Source organism: Callorhinus ursinus, unplaced genomic scaffold (genome assembly GCF_003265705.2).
Source record: "Callorhinus ursinus isolate GAN/ISIS: 27379988/994484 unplaced genomic scaffold, GSC_fseal_2.0 scaffold46, whole genome shotgun sequence".
Taxonomy (NCBI): domain Eukaryota; kingdom Metazoa; phylum Chordata; class Mammalia; order Carnivora; family Otariidae; genus Callorhinus; species Callorhinus ursinus.
This window is the reverse complement of record NW_027397108.1, coordinates 11,556,498-11,575,268: the sequence shown is the minus strand read 5'-3', so window position 1 is coordinate 11,575,268 and position 18,771 is coordinate 11,556,498. Positions and strand designations below refer to the sequence as shown.

The following is an 18,771-nucleotide window of genomic DNA, read 5'->3' as shown; positions in this document are numbered from 1 at the left end:
ACCTCATGTTCTCAGGGATGTTCTGGCCAACCCTGAGTGTCGTGAACAGGGCACCAGGGCCGTCACCACTCGGCCATCAGCCCACACAGGTTGGTCTGGCCAGCTCCATGTAGCTCCTGGAGAGACAGGAGGAGGCTGGTGTGGCCTGTCCGAGGGTGACCGGGAGGTCAAAGAGCGTCTTCCAAAAAGCAGCTGAGGACAGATATCCCACACGCGCAGCCCCCTACGCAGCCCCACCCCCGTGCGGACGCGCGGCCCCCCACCCCACCCCCCCCCCGTGCCGCCGCGCGGCCCCCCACCCCCCCCCCACCCCACCCCACCCCCACCCCGTGCGGACGCGCACACACGCACCCAGCTGAGGCCTCGTGGCTCTGGCTCTGGGCTTTGAGTCCTCAGAACCGGGCTGCAAGGCCCCGCTCAGGACACGCACCCCCGCCCCCCACCTCCAGCTGTGCTTACTGGGCCAAGTGGCTTAATTTCTCTGAGCTCCTTCCCCTTCTGGGAAATGGTGCTCACAAGAGGCCGACCTTGGGGGGTAGGTTGGGGGAGTTTGGGGGTTTGCACTCAGTGCAGCGCAGCTGGAGCCAAGCGGGGTGAGGACCCGGGACACTGGAGTCCTCCGTGCACAGGGTTCCGCGGCCGCTGTGGACCTTAATGGGAGGAAGAGGGTCCGTGCCAGGCAAGGGTCCCAGGTGCCCTTGCTCAGGGGCAGACATCAGTGCAGTGGCAGGGGGAGGGGGCGACGGTTGGGGGACACGGAAGCCGGTCTCGCCCACGGCCCCCCTGTGCTCGCGTCTGACAGCCCTGCTCCCGCCCCCGCACCAATTATGAGTACTTAGTCACAGTTGCCTGTCTGCAACGAACAGCCTCGATGCCCAGCTGCCCCTGTTCCTCCCCCCAGCGCGGCTGACTCTGAGCCTGGGAGGGCAGACCCTCGGGTGAGGGACCCTGACCCAGAGTCCGTGCCTTGGAGACCCAGCCTGGGCTCTGGGGAGGGCGGTGGATGGCCAGCAGGGCCGGAGGCAAGTTAACAATAGGCGGAGCTTTGGCACAGCCCTCCCTCAGGACAAGAAAGAGAAGCCATGCTCCTTTGCAAAACTGGTATTTATTTACCCAACCGTATTTTGTGCCAGGCCCTTGGCACCACCCATTTAGTCCTCACAAGACCCCTCTGAAGAGGGTGTATCAGTTACCTGCGGCATAACAAATTATACCAAAACTTGGTGGCTTAGAACGACAGCAAACCTGGAGGAATTCATACCATTTCTGTGGGGCAGGATTCCGGAGAGGATCAGCTGGGGGAATCTGACTCAGGCCCTCTCCTGAGGATGCAGTCAGGGTCTCAGCCAGGCTGGAGGACCCCTCTCGTGGTGTCACACGCACCTGGCCAGCCAGCTGGGGCCTTGGCTGCATGGACAGCTTCGGTTTCTTTGCAGCTTGGCCACTGGGTCCCAAGAGCCAGAGTCTTAAGTGAGCAAAGCAGTGGAGTAGCATTTTTCATGACCAAGCGTTAGGAGGTCCCATAGGACCCTAAGCCTTCCCCGGGTCTAGGAGAAGGAGGTTGCCAAGGAAGTGGGGCCATGACTTAAAGTTGTCATACTCCCAGGTGGCAGACCAGGAGGAGACTTGTCCAAGGTCACGCAGTTACTGGAAGCTGGAGCCAGGTGTCCAGTCTCACTCTGGACCAGGGCTTACGCAGCTGACCACTGAAAGGACATTCGCTGTCTGCAAATCCCAAATCCATCCTCTGACAAGGGGGCCACTCCAAACCGTGCTGGGGGCAATTTCTGAAGTGAGTCAATCCCAGGGTGGCTCCTGCCAGGGAGGCCCCAGTCCACACTTTCTGGTTCTGATTGCTGAGAAACCCTGAGCCCTGTGCTGTATGAGCGAGAGTGAGGCTCTGCAGGTCACTGTGACAGCTGGTGGATTTCTGGCTCCCTGGAAGCCTGTCTGGAGCCTGGAGCCAGACAGATCATATCCCTTGATGGAAAGTGTTGTAGCGAAAGACATAAAGCCTGGAATTGCATGGGGCCAGTGGGTCCCGCTTCAGCCACTGGCCAGTTGTGTGACTCCGGGCAAGTGATTTAACTGTTCTGAGCCTCGCTTTTCTTATCTGTGAAATGGGAGTATTTGCCATCCCTCCAGGCCAGACTCTTTGGGTGGCAAGTGATGGAAACCCACCACCAGTTGGTCTGGGTAGAGAGGGAATTTTCGGCTCCCTTAGCTGTCCAGTCTTAGCTCAGGGCTCAGAACTAGGCACTTCCCAGCACCATTTCTCTGGCCCATTTCCTTTATGTCGGCTCATTTCCAGGCAGTCCCAGCCCACATGGTGGCAGAGTGGTCACCAGTTTCTCCTGGCTCCCGTGCCACCAGCTCAGCAACTCAAGGAAAAGCCAGAGGTCAACAAAAGTCCAGGTCTCGCTGGCCAGCTCAGGCCCAGGCAGAGGTTGGGCTCTGACTTGGAGCAGTTGCCATATCACGACAGCTGAGCTGGTGACCCTGTGCCTACCCCACCTCTCCCAGCAGCCCCCCACACACCCGCATGTGCCCAGCTGAGCCTGCCTACTGGCCAGGCCCCAAGCGCACAGCCTCCTGTTTCCTTCCAATCCAGGAGAGCATCCTCTGTAGGCTGTGCCTGACTGCTCCCAGCTTCCTGCTGGCCCAAGGAGAAAGGGCAGAGGGAAAGGGTGGAGGGTAGAGGTGGGGGCCTCACACCTCTGCTTCCTCTCTGATTCACACGTTCTGGGAGTGGCTACATCCTTGCTAAGGCAACAGCTCCAAAAAGGGACCCTTCTTCCACTGCCTGCTCATCAGGCCCCTTGCCCTGCCCTGGCCCAGAGCTGCTTCCCAGGCCTACCACTGCTGCCCTGGGCCCCTGCATAAATCCCCTCCCCTTCTTCTTAGCCCTCTTTGTGTCTTTGGCTGCTGCTGGGATCTTAACTGACCAATTCCCGTGGCTTCACCCCTGAATGGAACCCAGAATGGTCTGAGGCTTTCTACCACTGAAATTGGGGCCCCGTCATCCATGACTTGGTGGCAGGGTCAGGACAGAGCTGACACAGCCTCCCATCTTGGAACCCTGATGCCTCCCAGTGTGGATGGAGGGGGCTGTTTCTCCTTTGTCCTCTCCATCCCCAAAGAGACCAACATTGGCTCTTCCAGAATTCAGCAGTAGTTAGGTTACCATGGCAATGCCCATTATCCTTGCCTAACAGGAGATGAATCAGGAGCTAAAAATAGACCTCCAGAGTGGGGGGCGGGGTGGATGGACGGATGGATGGATGGATGGTTGGATGGACAGATGGACCGGTGGATGGATGAGCGAGTGGATGGGAGGGCCTAGATTCAGGGTCAGGACAGTTTGTTTTTCCCAGACAAGATATTTCAGGGGAAATCTCAATCAGAAACCCACCCCCACAGGGCTGGGAGGCTTTGGCAGGTGGTGCTCCCTCCCCTGACAGCATGTAGCATGGTAGGTCCTTATAAAGCTGAGTTGCTAGTTAAAGGCCCCTGGGTCCCTGCCAGACAGCCTCTCCCCACCTGAGCCTGGCTGATGCAGATTTGGAGCAGTGGATCACTGAAGGCCAAGGAGAGGCCACTCAGGGTATGGGGGCAGCCGCTGCACCCTCTGGCCCTTCCTAGGGTGGAGTATTGCCTCTGACACCCTTGCATTCTTGAAAGGGCCCTTCCTTTCAGTCCAGGAAGAACCCCGAGGGCCTGAGTCTAGCAGACTCCCTGACCCAGTGTGGGGGATGGGAGGGGGCCCGACTTGCCTGTCCACCCCTCCAGAGGGTGGGGGCAGTAAAGGCACAAACTGCTTCAAGGACAGGATGACACTTTATTATGCTCAGCCCCCACCTGCAGACCCCATAGACCCGGGTGCGGAGGTGGGAATGAGCAGTGAGCAGGAAGGAAGGCAGGGAGCAAAGAGGAATCTTGACTGTGCGTCAGGGGCCTGGGGGCATCTTGGGGTTTTTTCCACAACTGGAAGGCAGCCTGCAGGCCCCTCCTCAGTGAAGATCGGGTGCAAAGCAGAAATCCCCCAATCCCTAAACTTCCCTTCATTTAGGGCTGAGCTGCCCGGCCTCCTGCTCTCTCAGGAGTCCATGCCCCCACCATTCTACACCGGCCTGGCGGGGGCAGGGCCAGGCATGGGGGGCTACCACCAGTGCCCCACACCTTCAGCTCCTGTTTCAGGGATCCCCAGGCCTGGATTTGTTCATCCTTCAGCCTTGGGGGACCCAGAGGCTGGCCCAGGCAGCAGGCGCACAGGACGACAGGGGCGAGGCGGGGTGGGCACAGGAGGGCTCTGGAAGGCGGGGGGCCTAAGGGACCCCGACGGTGCTGGAGACAGAGGCTGGCCGCACTCCCGGCCACCCAGCCCCTTGGGCGTGGGTGTCGCCGCCCCTCGGAGGTAGCTCCTTGTAGCTGTAGAACTCCACCAGCTGCCTGGGTACCTCGGCCAGCACGCACTTGGCCAGCGCTGCCGGGGACGCCTTCAGAGCGGGGACAGCGTGGTTACAGCTGGGGGCCCTCCCGACCCTCTGGCCACCCAGCCGATCACACCCCAGCCTCATTCCTCTGGCGCTGTGGCCCCCACCCTCTCGTAGAGGAGGACTCTGTCCTGGCGGCCAGGGGAGCCTTGGTGCGGAACGCAGACCTGAGAACACGAGGCTGCAGTGGCCAGCTGCTAAATGGGGCTCCGGTCTGAATGGCACCTGCACCCACATGGCCCCGCCCCTCCCCCAGGCACACAGGGCAGGTGTGAGGCAGGCGGGGGTGGGCGCCCCCCATAAAGCCCTGTGAATGTCCACTAGTCATGAATTTCCTTCCTGTGTCTCACAAAGGGTCTGAAAATGCCTGGGGAGCCCACCGTGCTGCCTTCTCTCCCGTGTGTAGGCTCAATATTTTCAAAATAGGAAGGTTTCTAGGTGCTTGAAAGCAGTTCAAGTCCTGCTCCTGCCTGGGAGCCTGCGGGGAAGGCCCTGGACCCCCGCCCCCCCCCCCCTTGCATGCACTCACGCTCTTGAGCTCCCGGAAGGGCACGAACTGCACTATGTCTCGGAGAGCCGGCTCGCCCCGCGGGGAGCGCAGGATGCCGTCGTCCCCGTCCAGGGTCTGCATATCCGTGAAGTCAGCGTTGCCCACCCCCACGATGATGATGGACATGGGCAGGTGGGAGGCACGCACGATGGCCTCCCGTGTATCGGCCATGTCGGTCACTACGCCATCGGTCAGGACCAGCAGAATGTAGTATTGCTGGGGGCACAGGGAAAGAGTGGGCACGGGTCCCCCGCCCCTTCCTCAGGCCCTTGGGGGTTGTCTGGGGACCCCTGAAGGCCGCTTCTACCCCCCCAGGCAACCGCAAGTCCCCCATGCAGCTCCCTTCCCCCAGACAGCCTGGGAGCCACTGCAGGCATCCCGAGCTGGGGGTGTTCAGGCTTTTCTGAAATTGTTGCTGAAGTGTAGTTCATCACAACCACAAGACATCATGAGCTCATTTACTGTGGCTGGATGCATCCACCCATCTCCCAACCCATCCCGCCTCTGCATCGTACAGGTGGAGGGGCTGAGGCTGGTGGAGCCTGGGTCCGAACCCACGTCCGCCGAGGCCTGAGAAGGAGGGTCCTGTGGACTGTCGGTGGACAGGGCCTCCCACACCCTGAAGGGACCCTGAGATCCAAGGAACAATTTAGAGAGGACACCCTCTGGCCCAGCCTGGCCAGGTGCTCAGCACATCAGCACAAAGACAGACTGGGACTTGTTTCAAATAAAAGTCCATTTCCCTTGTTAAAAAACAAAATAAACAGGGGTTGTGGCACCTGAGTGGTTCAGTCAGTTAAGCATCTAACTCTTGATTTTGGCTCAGATCATGATCTCAGGGTTGTGAGATCGAGCAGCCCCATGTCAGGCTCTGTGCTGGGCGTGGAGTCTGCTGGAGATTTTTTCTCTCCCTCTGCCCCTCCCCCACCACCACATTTTCTCTCTCTCAAAAAACAAAACAAACAAACAAACAAACAAACAAACAAAAAACAGGGCAGCTGGCTGGTTCAGGCACGCAACTCTTGATCTCAGGGTTGTGAGTTCAAGCCCCACATTGGGTGTAGAGATTACTTAAAATCTTTAAAAAACAAAACAAACACAAAAATCCCCCAAAACAGAACTACTAAAAATGAGTACGAAAAATCTGGACAAGAAAAAACATAAAGGAGAAAAAATAAGACCCTGGGCCAGTGGGCACCAACACTGTGACACCACGTGAGGGAGAGACCAACGGGCATCACCAACAGGGTCACCTTTGCCAAGAGTCCCCCTGCCCTCCTCCCCCCGCTGAGCCCCAGACCCCTGGAAGGAGTGACCGTGTGCTGGGCCGTCTGAGGACCCCTGGCTGGACCCAGCTCTCAGCCTCATGGACACGGCCCCTCCTCAGGAAAGCCTGCACGCCTTCCTCCCGACCCTAGACTAGGTCTCAAACACCGAGTTCCGTTGCCGTGAGCACGGGGCCTCCCAGCACTGGGGTGTGGGTGACTGTGGTCCGGCCCCAGGAAGCCATGTGTGACTTGGGAGGGAGTAACACCGCTTTCCCTCAAGACAAAAGAGACGGACGGGCAACGGAAGATCAGGTGGTGAGCCCTGAGAAGCGGGTCCCAGGTTACGCCGAGCACCTCCCCACCGTATCAACACAGCTACTGTTCCACGGGAAGCCATCTAGCAGCCCACAGAAACCCCTGTGAAGCATCTTAACAGAGCCGGAGGCTCTGAGCGCCAAGGAGGACAGAGGCAGATATGTGTGCCTCCTGGGGACACTCCCACCACCTCCTGGGAAGCCAAATCAGGAGACAAGAATGTGGGGGCACAGTCAGCATCGAGACCAGGAGACCCTGAGGACTCCCCCTCCATCAGCAAGGGAAGGCGGAGAACACGTCCACAATCACACTGGGGCCATTTCACCCCCGTTCTGCCACAGAAGCCACCGGGACGGGACATGAACCGTCCAGTGACACACGTGTGCTACTGAGACATTTCATATTTAGATACTGGTATTTCAATACCGAGGGAGTTACTGTCGCGCTTTAGGTGTGGTCATGGCACTGTGGCTCTCCTTCCTCTCTTCGAGAGGTTTATACTGGTATTTACAGACAAAGTTATGTGTCTGGGACTTGCTTCAGGATCATACGGGAGGGAAGAGGAAAGGGGGAGGGGAGGAGGGGGAGGGAGGAAACTCGGAAAAAGTCAGCGACCTCAGGTGGGGGATGGAGCGCTCTTCTGCAAATGTGATGTCTTTTACAGAATAAAAAGGTAAAGCAACAGACCAGCAGTGCATACAGCAGCACAAACAGATCTACAAACATGTTGAAAAAGGAAATCGGGGGGGCTGGGGGGCTCGGTCGGGGAAGCATCTGCTTTCGGCTCAGGTCACGGTCCCGGGGTCCTGGGATCGAGTCCCGCATCGGGCTCCCTGCTCAGCGGGGAGCCTGCTTCTCCCTCTGACCACCCCCCCACACGCACGCTCTCTCTCTCCCTCTCATAAATAAACAAAATCTAAAAAAAAAAAAAAAAGTAAAGCAGAATGCAACTTTCAGCACAATATTATTTGTGAAAAATAAAAAGACACACAAACAAAATAATATGCGCACAGCAGAACAACAAACAGACAGCCTGTGGGGAAGGGACTGGGCAAATCAGCCTCCAGGGGGTGTGACCCCACCGGGTGAGAGTTATACCTGTGCCTCTAGGGGTGCTCTGAGGCCCTCCTGCATCCCCCAGTACCCCCAGCCCTGTGCCTCCCTGACCTCCATGCCCCCCTCACACACTGCAGCCCCTACCTGGTCCCCCAACGGCACGCACCACCTTCTCATGCACCCAGGCCCCACCTTGCCTTCCTGCCCCGGGTACCTACGGAGGCCTCCCCAGTGTGTTCCTCGGCCGCGGCCATGCGGGCCACCTTGGAAATGATGGGGGCCACGTTGGTGGGGCCGTAGAGCTGGACCCTGGGCAGGCAGTTCTGGTAGGCCTCCACCACACCCTGGATTCCTGTGGGCGAGGGAGGGTGAGCCCGGCCCGGGGGCATCCCCACCCAGGCCTGCCTCAGGCCCCTACCTTCACACTCATCGTCCTCAGGGTTGAAGTTGATGGCAAAGTCATGGGACACCTGGGTGGGCACAGAGGGACTGTCGGCTGGGCTACCCCTCCAGGACCCCCACCCCCCACCTCCCAGGAGAGGTAGGTTTGCAGCTCCTGGGGCCCCCATGTGGACAGAGCCTCATGGAGGGAGTCACCTGGGAGAGAGGGCAGGCAGACTAGTCCTTCAGGCCCCTGCAGCCCGGGGGTCTGAGATGCATTAAACCAATAAATCCCTCCTGCCACCATGTTCTTCAGCTATTTGCTACTGGAAGTTTCCAGACTCATTCCCCTTCTCCTGACAGGCACACAGAGTTTTCTTCAGTTCCCCCAGAGGGTCACTGGTGCTAGGTGACCAAGGTCAGCCTCTCTGGCTGGAAGTGCAGGGTCTCTGCGTTCCCACCAGCGAGAGGCAGCCGCTGAGGGGTCCCAGGACCCAGGACGGCCTCTGCTGGGGACAAGCAGCCCGGCCCCGGAGGCCCCAGCAGGTGCGGGGGGGGGGGGTCCCGGTCCTCAGGTTCTCCTACCTCATACTTGGGAGGAATTCGGGCTCCAAACCCCAAAGCAGAAAATCTCTTGTCGCTGGAAGAGAGGCGGCCCCATCACACAGGGGTCCCTGATTTCCCTGGGGGTGGGGGTACTTTGGGGAGATATCTACCAGAACCAGGACAGCCGGGCTCTATTCTACCCCTGTGTGACCAGGCCCAGGCTGACACTTTCTTGGGTGCCCGGCCCTGCTGCGAACCACACGGGGGACATTGAGGCACTGAGCAGTGAGGAAGACACCCAGCCTCCAGGCAGGGGCAGAGACAATCCCTCCACCCCTGGGACCACAGCCTGGCCCTGGGAAGCATTGGCCTCCTGCTCTCTGCCACCCACCCCCTGACAGAGGGGTCTACCCTTCTGTGGCCTCAGTTTACTGGTCTATAAATTGGGCCACCCCCCATGTTTGCATGAAGGGTGAAGGGGCCATGTGAGTGAGGGCCAGCCCCATCTCAGGGGACTGGGCTGCCCGTGCGGATCAGCCACACAGGGACACCTGGGGCTGGCCCGTGGAGTAAGCCCCACCCACCATGGCCCCGGGCACTGCCAGCCTTCCTTGGGCCAGTGGATACAGCCATGATGCCCACCCCTGGGCCCAAACCTGAGCTGGAGCCAGGGAGGCAGGGAGGCCAGGAGCAGGAAGGCCAGGGAGGCTGGGGGCAGGGAGGCCGGGGAGGCAGGGGAGGCAGGGAGGCAGGGAGGCAGGGAGGCAGGGAGGCCAGGGGCAGGAAGTCAGGGGAGGCAGGGAGGCTGGGGAGGTGGGGAGGCAGGGAGGCTGGGGAGGCGGGGAGGCAGGGAGGCAGGGAGGCCAGGGGCAGGAAGGCAGGGAGGCTGGGGGCAGGGAGCCAGGGAGCCAGAAAGGCAGGGAGCCAGGGAGCCCCGGGGCAGGGAGAGGGGGGAGGCAGGGAGGCTAGGGAGGCAGGGAGGCTGGGAGGGAGCCGGGGGGGGGGGGGGGGTGCAGGGAGGCCGGGGGCAGGGGCCGCACCTGTCATAGTCCTGGCAGATCTCCCCCACGGCCACCAGAGCCTGCAGGTACTCATTGGGCTGGAAGGGGTTGATGTAGTGCAGTGAGCAGCTGTTCCGGGGGTCACCATTGGAGGCCGTGAAGTCGATGGCCACCTGCAGAGACCCCGGCTCATGAGCTGGGGGCCCCTCTCCCACCTGGGCTGGACTAAACACCCAGAACCCCCATTTGAGAGGTAAGGGGAATGAGCTGTGGGGAGCTGCTTGGCAAGGGGTGCAAACTAGAGCAGTCCCCAGGGCCATCTGAGGGCCCAGCTCTGTGCTGGGGTGGAGGCCGAGCGCAGCAAGCCCTGACCAGCGCTAACCAGCACAACGGGATGGAGCCTGCATCCTCAGGAAGGAACAAGCCCCTCCCTCTCCCGGTGCCACCAGCCTGTCACTGGGCCTGGGGCAGGGCCATGGGAGGGGACCCAAGGCCAAGACTCGCCTCTGCTGCCAGCCTGCCTGGGCAGGGTCTGAGAGTTCAAGCCCTGGGGTGGATCCCCACGTGCCGCCCCTGCCGGGACACTTCCCTCGGGCCCCTCCTGCTGCTGCTCAGGGGACAGACAGGAACCCATGCATCCTTGAAATGAGCAACGAGGCGACACATGGGCTCTCCAGGCCCCGGCTCCAGGCCAGGCCACAGCAGCTTGGTCTTGGGGCTTCTGGTGTTGTCCCTGGCGGTGACAAGTGTCACTCTGTTCTCTCCTCGTCTTTCTGACACTGCTTCTGTTATGAGGCAGAGTTCTGGCTCCATCCCTTCCGGATGGGGGACCCTCTATGCACAGGAAGAGCCCAGAGCTGGGCAGGGGGTGTGTGGACCCTGCAGACCCCGCAGAGGGGCCTTACTACACACATGTATGCACCTCGGTCCCCCTGTCTGGGTGGGGAGGCTGCCCAGGCTCTGCGGGGGTGGAGGGGCTCTGTGGGGTGGGGTGGGGAGCGGGGGTCCCAGGCGCTCACCGTGAAGTGGATCTGACAGCCGCCCATGATGTAGTCCAGGAACGAGTGGACCCTGTAGAACTTCCAGGCAGGGGTGTCGGTAGGGCCCACCCAGGACATGCCACGCCCAGGCACGGAGGCTGGAGCCCCCGGGGACCTGCCCTCCCTGAGGGGAGCTGCCTGGAGCGGCCTGACCCCCAGCTGCCCCCCCCCACTTCCCTCTCTGACCCCTCCTGCCCTCCATTCCTCCCACTTCCCTCCCCCAAGGACTGGGGACCCCCAGGGCTCTGGGATTGGGGGCCTTTGAGGGTCCATCTGACAGTGGGGAGACTCGCAGGGAGGGGCATGCCCCTGCCCTGTTGGCTCTCTGCAGAGTTTAGGCGGGAGCCGGCCCCCAACCCACTGTGGGTGAGGCAGGTGCCGCAGCTCACCTTCAGGTCTGCCAGGATGACCACCCCAGAGTTCTTGTAATGACGCTTCTTCTGCTTGTATTTGGCATTCACGCAGTCCCACTGGGCCTGGGGGACAAGGGTAGGCAGAGACCCCCACCCCCCGAGGGCCAGTGCCCAACACCCACCTCAAGGGAGCAGGGAGACCTCAAAACCCCAGCCCTGAACAGCATTTTTCCAACTGTAACGAGACAACTGATGTCTTTGGTCTGGCCACCTGGCAGCATGGTCATCAGTCTTCTCTGGGTTTTACCAGTAATAACAGTTTCTGGAAGTTTCTGGAGCTGGCTCGGCTCAACGCCAGCGCTCTACCTACCTCCTGTGGCTCCTTCCAGAGAACCCTGTGCAGATGGGTCAGAACCCAGCTTTCACCCACTTTCCACCCTGTGTTCAGGCAGTGGGGAGGGACGGGCCCAGCTCACCTGGTCCTCCCCGAAAGCTTTCTGCATCTCCTCAAAGGTGGTGGAGAATTCCCCGATGAAGTCGTGCTTTCCGCGGGAGTCATAATCCCAGACGAGGCACTGGGGAGCCCAGGCCCCCTCAGCCCATCTGCCCCTGTGGGACCCCACCCCTGCAGCAGGCTCCCCACACCTGCTCCCGGCCCGTCCTGCCCCACCTTCAGAGGCCGCGTCTCCTCACAGCTGCACAGATTGCTCAAGGACACCTTGAAAGGCTCCCACACGGGGCTGAGGTTGTTCTTCACCACCGGGGGGGGGGGGGGGGGGGGCTGGCTCAGGTTCCCCCGGGAGCCACCTCCAGAGCTTCCGCCACATTCCCGGGCCACCTGGAACCCTGTTCTTTAAATAGGCTCCTTTTCTTACTCAGATTAATTTATCTCAAGGGGAGACGATGTCTCAGTGCTCTAACTGAAATGCCATTTCACCTGCAGGCAGGGACGACAAAACACAGTTGTGGGTTCTAGTGGCAGACGCGCCTGGCCTGGCCGCCTGGTCGGCCGGCTCCCTGTTGAAGGAGATGTGCGCTGGGAGGACGGGGGAGTGACGGGGCTGGCTCCTTTCCCTGTGCTCTCATTCTGGTCCCCAGAGCACTGCAGCAGACGTCAGGTGCTAGGCAGGGAGCCCTCACCTCTGTCCGGTACACCAGCTGCTCGCTCTGATCATCGTTGACCCGGTAGAGCTCCAGGAAGGGGTCCGACTTGCTGAAGAGGTCCTGGGGGAGGGCGGAGGCTGTGCTTACCGGCCCCGCTCTGCGGCTTCCCAGCAGCGCTGTTCACCCCATGGAGCCTCCATCCCCTCAGCTATGAAATGAGGGTGAGAGCCTCTTGGAGTGACCCTAGGCTGCCCTCCCCCTCTAGAGCCTTCCCTGGCTCCCCAGTACCCTTCCTGTGGCTCTCCGGCCATGTCTGCTCTTGCTCGGCTAGCCCCAGCTGCTGGCCCCCCCCTCCTCCCCAGGCTCCCGTCTTGCCTGGCCAGGGAGGGCAGCAGGACACACCCTCCAGCAGGTCCGACCCCCCTCTCTGTGTGCTCCCACACCCCGTGTGAGAGCCGACAGAACCGGGCTCAGAGCAATCCCTCCACTGTCTGGACGGCAGCCTCCCCGAGCACGTGCCCCGATTGTTAAACGGGGCCACGAGATTGAACAGAGGTTTCAGGAAGGGGCCCAGAGCCCAGAACACAGCCAAGAGCCAGTGACTGACACGGGGACAGGAGCAGCCTCCTGGGGGCCCCACGGGGCTCCAAGCGCCTTTCACTCAACACCGCGCTCGCTTCCCTGGAAGGCTCTGACGGGGGAGGGCAGCGCTGGGGGTGGGCTGTGCTTGTGGGGCCCCATGCGGGTGCCCGCCGTGCACCTTGTCGTCCAGCTTCCGGGCCCTGAAGGAGAGCTCTACGTAGCCATTGTTCCCAGAGATGTCCTCAGCGATCACCTGGGAGGGGAAGCCACGGCTCGGAGCTCCGCAGGCCAGGCCCAGGGGAGGCACTAGGGCCACCCCCGCCCCCCTCCGAAGGCAGCCTCGGGCCTCGCCCCTCAGAGCTGGTTGAGGAAGGGGTGGGGTCTGCCAGTGCAGGGGCTGGGCGGGAAGGCGGGCAGCCTCACCGTGATGGTGGACTTGCCCGCATTCCTGCCGAACTTGAGCAGCAGAGAGCGGGTCATCTTCTTCTGGGCCACGATCTGGAAGTCAGAACAGTCAGGGAGGGGTCAGCTCCTGTCCCCTGGGGACCCTGCCCTCAGTCCCCCTGGGGAGCCTGGCTCTGCCAAACCTACGACCCAGGGCCCCACAGCCTCGGGGCCCGGCAGTGACCAACCCACAGCCCGCTCTGGAGATGCTAGTCCACCTGACGGGCGTCTCTCTGTGCGGCCGTGGCCTCTGGCTCAGTCAGGGGCCCTCTTGTCCATGTGTCGGGAGAGGAGGAAGCAGAAACAGCACCCCACACACCAGATGGATTACACACCCAGCCCCACCCAGCCCCAATTCCTCCGTGTCCGGCTCCGGCCCCTAGGCAGCAAGGTGCTTTAAACCCCGCTGGCCGGCATGAGGCCGAGGGTTCCTGGGTGCTACCCTGGACTCCCAGGCTGCCCTGAAGGTGGCAGAGGGCTTGAGAGCAAGAATGGAGACACCAAGCCAGCTCTGCACCCTCCTGTACATTTGTGCAGACGATGCTGCCCCATGGACATCCTTGGTGCTGCGCCCTCCCTGTGGGCTCCTCCCTACTCCTGCCCACCTGGGCCTCCCCCTCGCCTGGCCCGGCGTGGATGCTTCCCCCATTCGGCTACAAACCCCTAACTGGGGCCCGTGAGTTGACCCAGGAAGCTGTGTACAGCACTCAGGTGGGTGGGGGCCCTGGTCTGTAGAAGGGTTCAGTGAGGGCAGCCCCTCACAGCTACCAAAGGCTCCACGACATCGTAGGGACCCCACCCATTGCCAGCCAACCAAGACCAGCTGTCGCCGTGGTGACGGTGACCTGGACGCTCATTAGCACTTACCTGGCCTCACCGTCCACCGGCTCCTGGAGCTGGACTGACTACGGCACAGTGAGCTGAGTCCGCTCAGATACTCCCAACCCACACACTCACGCGGCGCTGCCTAGCTGACAGCTCACAAGCCTCCATCCCCTTAGCTATGAAATGAGGTTGAGAGCCTCTTGGAGTGACCCTAGGCTGCCCTCCCCCTCTAGAGCCTTCCCTGGCTCCCCAGAGACCGTTTGCTGCACGTGGGGAGGTCAACACAGGCTAAGGGATGCCGGGGGGCCATGTCCCGAGCCTCCCCAGGTGCTCCCACTCGTAGGCTCCACTGCTGGGGCTATAGCTCATTTGTGAACCGGTTAAGGTCGATAAGCGCTTTCTTCTCTCGGTCCCCCAACCACCCCCTGAGGTGGCTGAGGCTTGGAGGTTCAGGCAGAGGTCAGCGACTTGCTCCAGGTCCTGCGACTGGGATTCGCCGCCGGTGTCGGGACCTCAAGCTCCGCCTGCAGCTGCCCTGATGGCCGTGGGGCCCTGGCGAGTCAGCTGAGAGCGGGCCGTGTCAGCCTAGACATGCTTGCGCCCACACCTGTTCCTGTGTATCCAAGAATGCATCTGTACCCTCACCCGTGGACCTGTGCCCGTGCATACACGTATGTCCGTGCATACATGTCAACACCTGTGTGTCCACACGTGTGTCCGTGGTGTGCACTATTCTCTTCTATGCTTGAGACGAGCAGGGGGGGAAGCCACCGGGGGGATCCTGCGCTGCTGCCGTGCCCCTCCTTAATCTCAGTGCTGTCAAATGGGGTTGGCAGAGGGATCCACCCTAAACCAGCTCCGAACCAGACAGCAATGGGGATGAGTCATGCAGACAGCATGTTGGGTAAAAGAAACCGGACACAAATGAGAACACACTGTGTGATTCGTGAACAGGAAATTCTAGAGCAGGCAAAGCTAGCAGGAGTTCGCTGGAGAGGAGGGGGTCAGTGGGGGTGATGAAGTGTCCTGTGTGAGCCGGGCGATGATCAGGTGTACAGGTACCTAAACTCATCGGCATCGACCCTTAAGGTCTGCACCTATTGCTGTGCGTAAATTATACGTCAATGACTAAGAAGCACCTCCCCTCACCAGCCAAGAAGGAAGTATCCTAACCCTGACTGCGCGGCTAAGAGAAGAGCTACTGGACCGGACGTCATCCGAGGACCGCAAACAGTGTCCCTCCGGTGACCGCAGCCCTCAACGGGCTGGTCCGTCTGCCACAGGGAGAAACAAGGACACTTATGTGCTGACATGGAAGGGCTTTCTCATGTCATGACAGTGAAAAGAGCAAGTTGCAGAACGGTGTATGTAGTTTGTGTTGTTAAAATACATACACGGAGAGAAAAATACACACTCACGTCCTCATGTGAGAGCACAGAGCCCGGGGACAGGCAGGAGGTAGACGTTCCATGCCACGCCTTTCACACTTTGCAAATGTCGAATTAGAGGAGTGCATCACCCAGTTCAAATTACATACTTTTAAAGCTAACTAATAAAGAATTTTTAGGAGAAGTCACCATGGAGGCAGGCAGAGTGGGACGCTCATCCCAGGGGGAGCTCTGAGGTACCACAGTCCCCTTTCGATCGGGCTGTCCCCACATCACCACCGCCTCCCACCAGCATTGGCCCAGGGGCGCTTCCCCACCTGGGCCTCTCCTCCTGAGGGGACGGGGTGCCCACCTGCCCCAAGGTGCACTCCATGCCTCCAAGGAAGTCATCGTCCTGACAGCTAAGGCTGCTGGGTCCGTGCGTGTCATAGACCTCGAAGCGCAGCTTCTGTACCTCCTCAAAGTAGTAGTCGAGCGTGAAGACCTTGGAGAACACGGGGTGCAGGCTGCTCCTGACCACCTCAGTTCTGTCCACCTGCAAGCAGCCCAGGCTGAGCAGACCCCGCGGGAGAGCCGCGTCCACCCAGGCACTCCCCGGGCCCTGGGCCCCCAGCTCTGGCCCGCAGAGTCCCCTTACCTGCCCTCACGTGCTCCTGGAGGACTCGTGTCCAGGCCAGGCCCTGGGAAGAGCCCCCACGTCCCCTCCCCCGGACAACCTGCACTCCATTCCTCAGGATTTCAGCTGCTGCGCAGCTGCCAGGGGCCCTGGGCACCTCCCTCCCTGAAAGAAAGGCCCCAGCCCTGGCCAGCCGTAGACCACAGCTTCTCTGCAGCTTCTCATCTCCTGCCCACCACAGCCCACTCTATCCCCATCACAGTTGGGGAAACTGAGACTCGGAGAGGGAAAGGATCCCGTGCAAAAGCAGTCCAAGTCAGGGACACAGCTGGGTCAGAATCCTGGGCTGGGCAAACCCAAAGTGGAGCTCTCTGCCCAGCTGGGCAGGCAGGGAGACTGGGGCAGGGGTTACAGATCCCCCTGGGTTCAGCTCTCTCCTCCAACTTAGGCCCCCCTACACCCCTAAAGCACAATCCAGCCTGGGGAAGTAGGTTTGCCACCCTCCAGGGTACACAAACTCCCGCACCCTCAGACGGAGGGTCTGTGTGGCCCCCCCAGGGACATCTGCACATGTGCTCAGGCCAAGCGAGCCCTCCTCACAGATCTTCCCAATGTTCCCAGCACCACAAAGACACTGAGCTGCAGTGGCACCTTTGCCTCCTAGGTCAATGACCCACAGGAGCCTGGCGGTCAAGAGATGACAAGAAACAGCACAAGGGCACACCGCATGGGGGAGCAGAGCTGGTCTGTGGAAGCTGGCCACTGGAGCCTCCAGGACTGTGTGCCCCTCGCAGGTCGGGGCCCAGCCTATCTGCCTCCCCCACCCAGGCCCCCGGCGGTGAACACCAGGGTCTCCCCCTCATCCACCCTCCCCACGGCCCCACCGCCCCGCCCAGGTCCCCCTGCACTGTCACCACAGTCAGGGGGTGTGCTGGAGCCTGGGGAGGGACCCCTCAATTCCACTGTGGCTTCAACTCCCAACCTCACCTGCCCATGCCCGGCGTTTCTCAACATTTCCAGGTGAAGCACACATCTCACAGGGAACAGTGACCGAGAGAGTGCTTTGCACAATGCAGAGCTATTGCCGTGACTGGCCCACAGGGAGGGCTGGGCCGGAGGGGACAAGGGGCAGCCAGCTGCCCAGGCACCCCAGCGACCCCCAGGGCCCGAGAGTATCAAAGGGAGAAACAGGTCCATGGAGTGTACAAACCAGACCTCAGCTGTCTCAACCTGGCCACAAGTGCTGGGCTGACCCGGTCACCCCAGGGTTTCTGGAGACTCACGGTAGAGTCTGCCACAAGAGAAGAGCAGGCGACAGGCTGGGAGCCCTCCAGGTGGGTCAGAGACCAAATCTCTAGCTTGCCAATGCCCCAGCTTCAGTCAGCTGCTCCCCTTAACCCCGCAGCCCTGCCTGGCCCTCCCTGCTCCCCGCTCCAGGATCTGAGGTCTGGGTGCCTCTGTCTGACAGATGAGGACCTGGCGGAGCGGTGGCCCCCCCAGGCCGGGGGGGGGGGACCCATGAGCCCAGGCCAACCCTGCATCCCCCAATGGGCGCACCACTCTCTCCTGCACCCCCCACTCTCTTCTGTGCCCCTTAGTCAAGCCCCCTGCCGGCACCCTCAAGCCGGGGTACCTCACTCCGGCACCTAAACCCCCACGTGGGACCCTGGTCGCGCCCCCCACGCTGGTGCTCCCTCTCTCTACCTGGGGCTCCTCTCTGTGGCCTCCAGTCCAGCATCCCCCCCAACTTGTGGGTGCGGATTCTCTCGACCTGGTAACCCCAGCCCTGACCCTGCCCTGCACGCTGCCCACCTCAGTCCCCAGCCCCAGGCCCCCGGTCCCCACTCAGCACCTGCACCGGGGGTCGCGCCCGCCCTGGCGCCTACCTGCACCCACTGGCTCTGGGACTGCAGCAGCAGCACCACGCTGGGGTCGGACTTGGTGAGCGGGTCGCGGTCCAGCAGGTGCCGGCAGCTAAGCCGCAGCTCCACCTTGGAGGCGCGGGGCGCGGGCACCACTCCGGCGGGCGCTGCCGCCCCGCGCTCCGAGCCCGCGCTCATGCTCCCGGCGCCGGCGCTCGGGGCCTCGGCTGGGCGCACGAAGGGGCCGCTGCCCAGTCGGCGCCGCCGCCGCGTCGGGAATGATGGCCGGGCCAGGCGTGGCCACGCTTGCCTGCACGCCCGCCAGGCGCGGACACACGTGGCTCCCGCGGCCGCCACCACGCGGGGACTGCAGAAGGGTGGCCGGGGAGGGGGGACAGAGGAGGGGACAGTGGAAGGGGGCGAAGCCTGGGTCGAGGGGGGGCGGGCAGAGGAGGGGGAGCCATGGAGGGGCGGGGCGCGGGAGGGGCGCGGGCAAGGAGCGCTCTGTGGGAGGGGCGAGCCGGTTCTCAGTGTGGCTTTGACCCTCGCCCCTCCGGGTTGCCGGGGTTTGGCAGGGTTCAAATCCTCCCCCGGGGAAGCGGGGTCGAGAGGTTTGGGGTAAGGCCAGGCAGCGCCTTCCCACACTGTGCAGAGACCCCGGCCCCCTAGGACAGTGTCCTCCCTGGGCTGCCCTGGGGGCCTTGGAGTGGGCATCTAGAGCTGCCAGGCCCTTTGGCGAGTTGGGGGGTGGCAACTGGACCCCCGGTTTAGCACCAAATCCCCGTGTTCCTCCCCACTTCTCTTGGACCCCATCTGGAGGGGGCATTTGGTGAAGCAGCACCTGCCAACAAGCATTTCAGGGGCACCTAATTGTGGGCCAGGCACCCCTACCCTGGGAGGGATGAACTTGCAGTCCAGGAGCAGGGATAGTCCCTGACTGTCCTGGG

At 61.8% G+C, this 18,771-nt stretch overlaps 1 protein-coding gene across 4 annotated transcripts; it reads right to left on the bottom strand.

The window, feature by feature from the left end:
* Window positions 1-3,827: 3,827 nt before the first annotated feature.
* CPNE7 (copine 7) lies at window positions 3,828-18,107 on the bottom strand. Of its 4 annotated transcripts, XM_073882428.1 has the most exons (15): window positions 17,849-18,106; window positions 15,699-15,881; window positions 13,113-13,187; window positions 12,868-12,942; window positions 12,145-12,227; window positions 11,674-11,764; window positions 11,480-11,578; window positions 11,040-11,126; window positions 10,630-10,689; window positions 9,650-9,783; window positions 8,649-8,703; window positions 8,101-8,152; window positions 7,901-8,034; window positions 5,023-5,259; window positions 3,828-4,496 (listed from the first exon to the last, which is right to left on the bottom strand). In XM_073882428.1, the coding sequence occupies exons 1-15, from the start codon at window positions 18,020-18,022 to the stop codon at window positions 4,326-4,328; spliced, it is 1,710 nt and encodes a 569-aa protein (XP_073738529.1). In that variant the 5' UTR covers window positions 18,023-18,106; the 3' UTR covers window positions 3,828-4,325. The 4 variants fall into 4 exon arrangements, with proteins under 4 accessions (XP_073738529.1, XP_073738530.1, XP_073738531.1 ...); XM_073882429.1 differs by lacking the exon at window positions 12,868-12,942 and having other exon boundaries at window positions 17,849-18,107; XM_073882430.1 differs by lacking the exon at window positions 15,699-15,881.
* Between the last annotated feature and the right edge of the window lie 664 nt (window positions 18,108-18,771).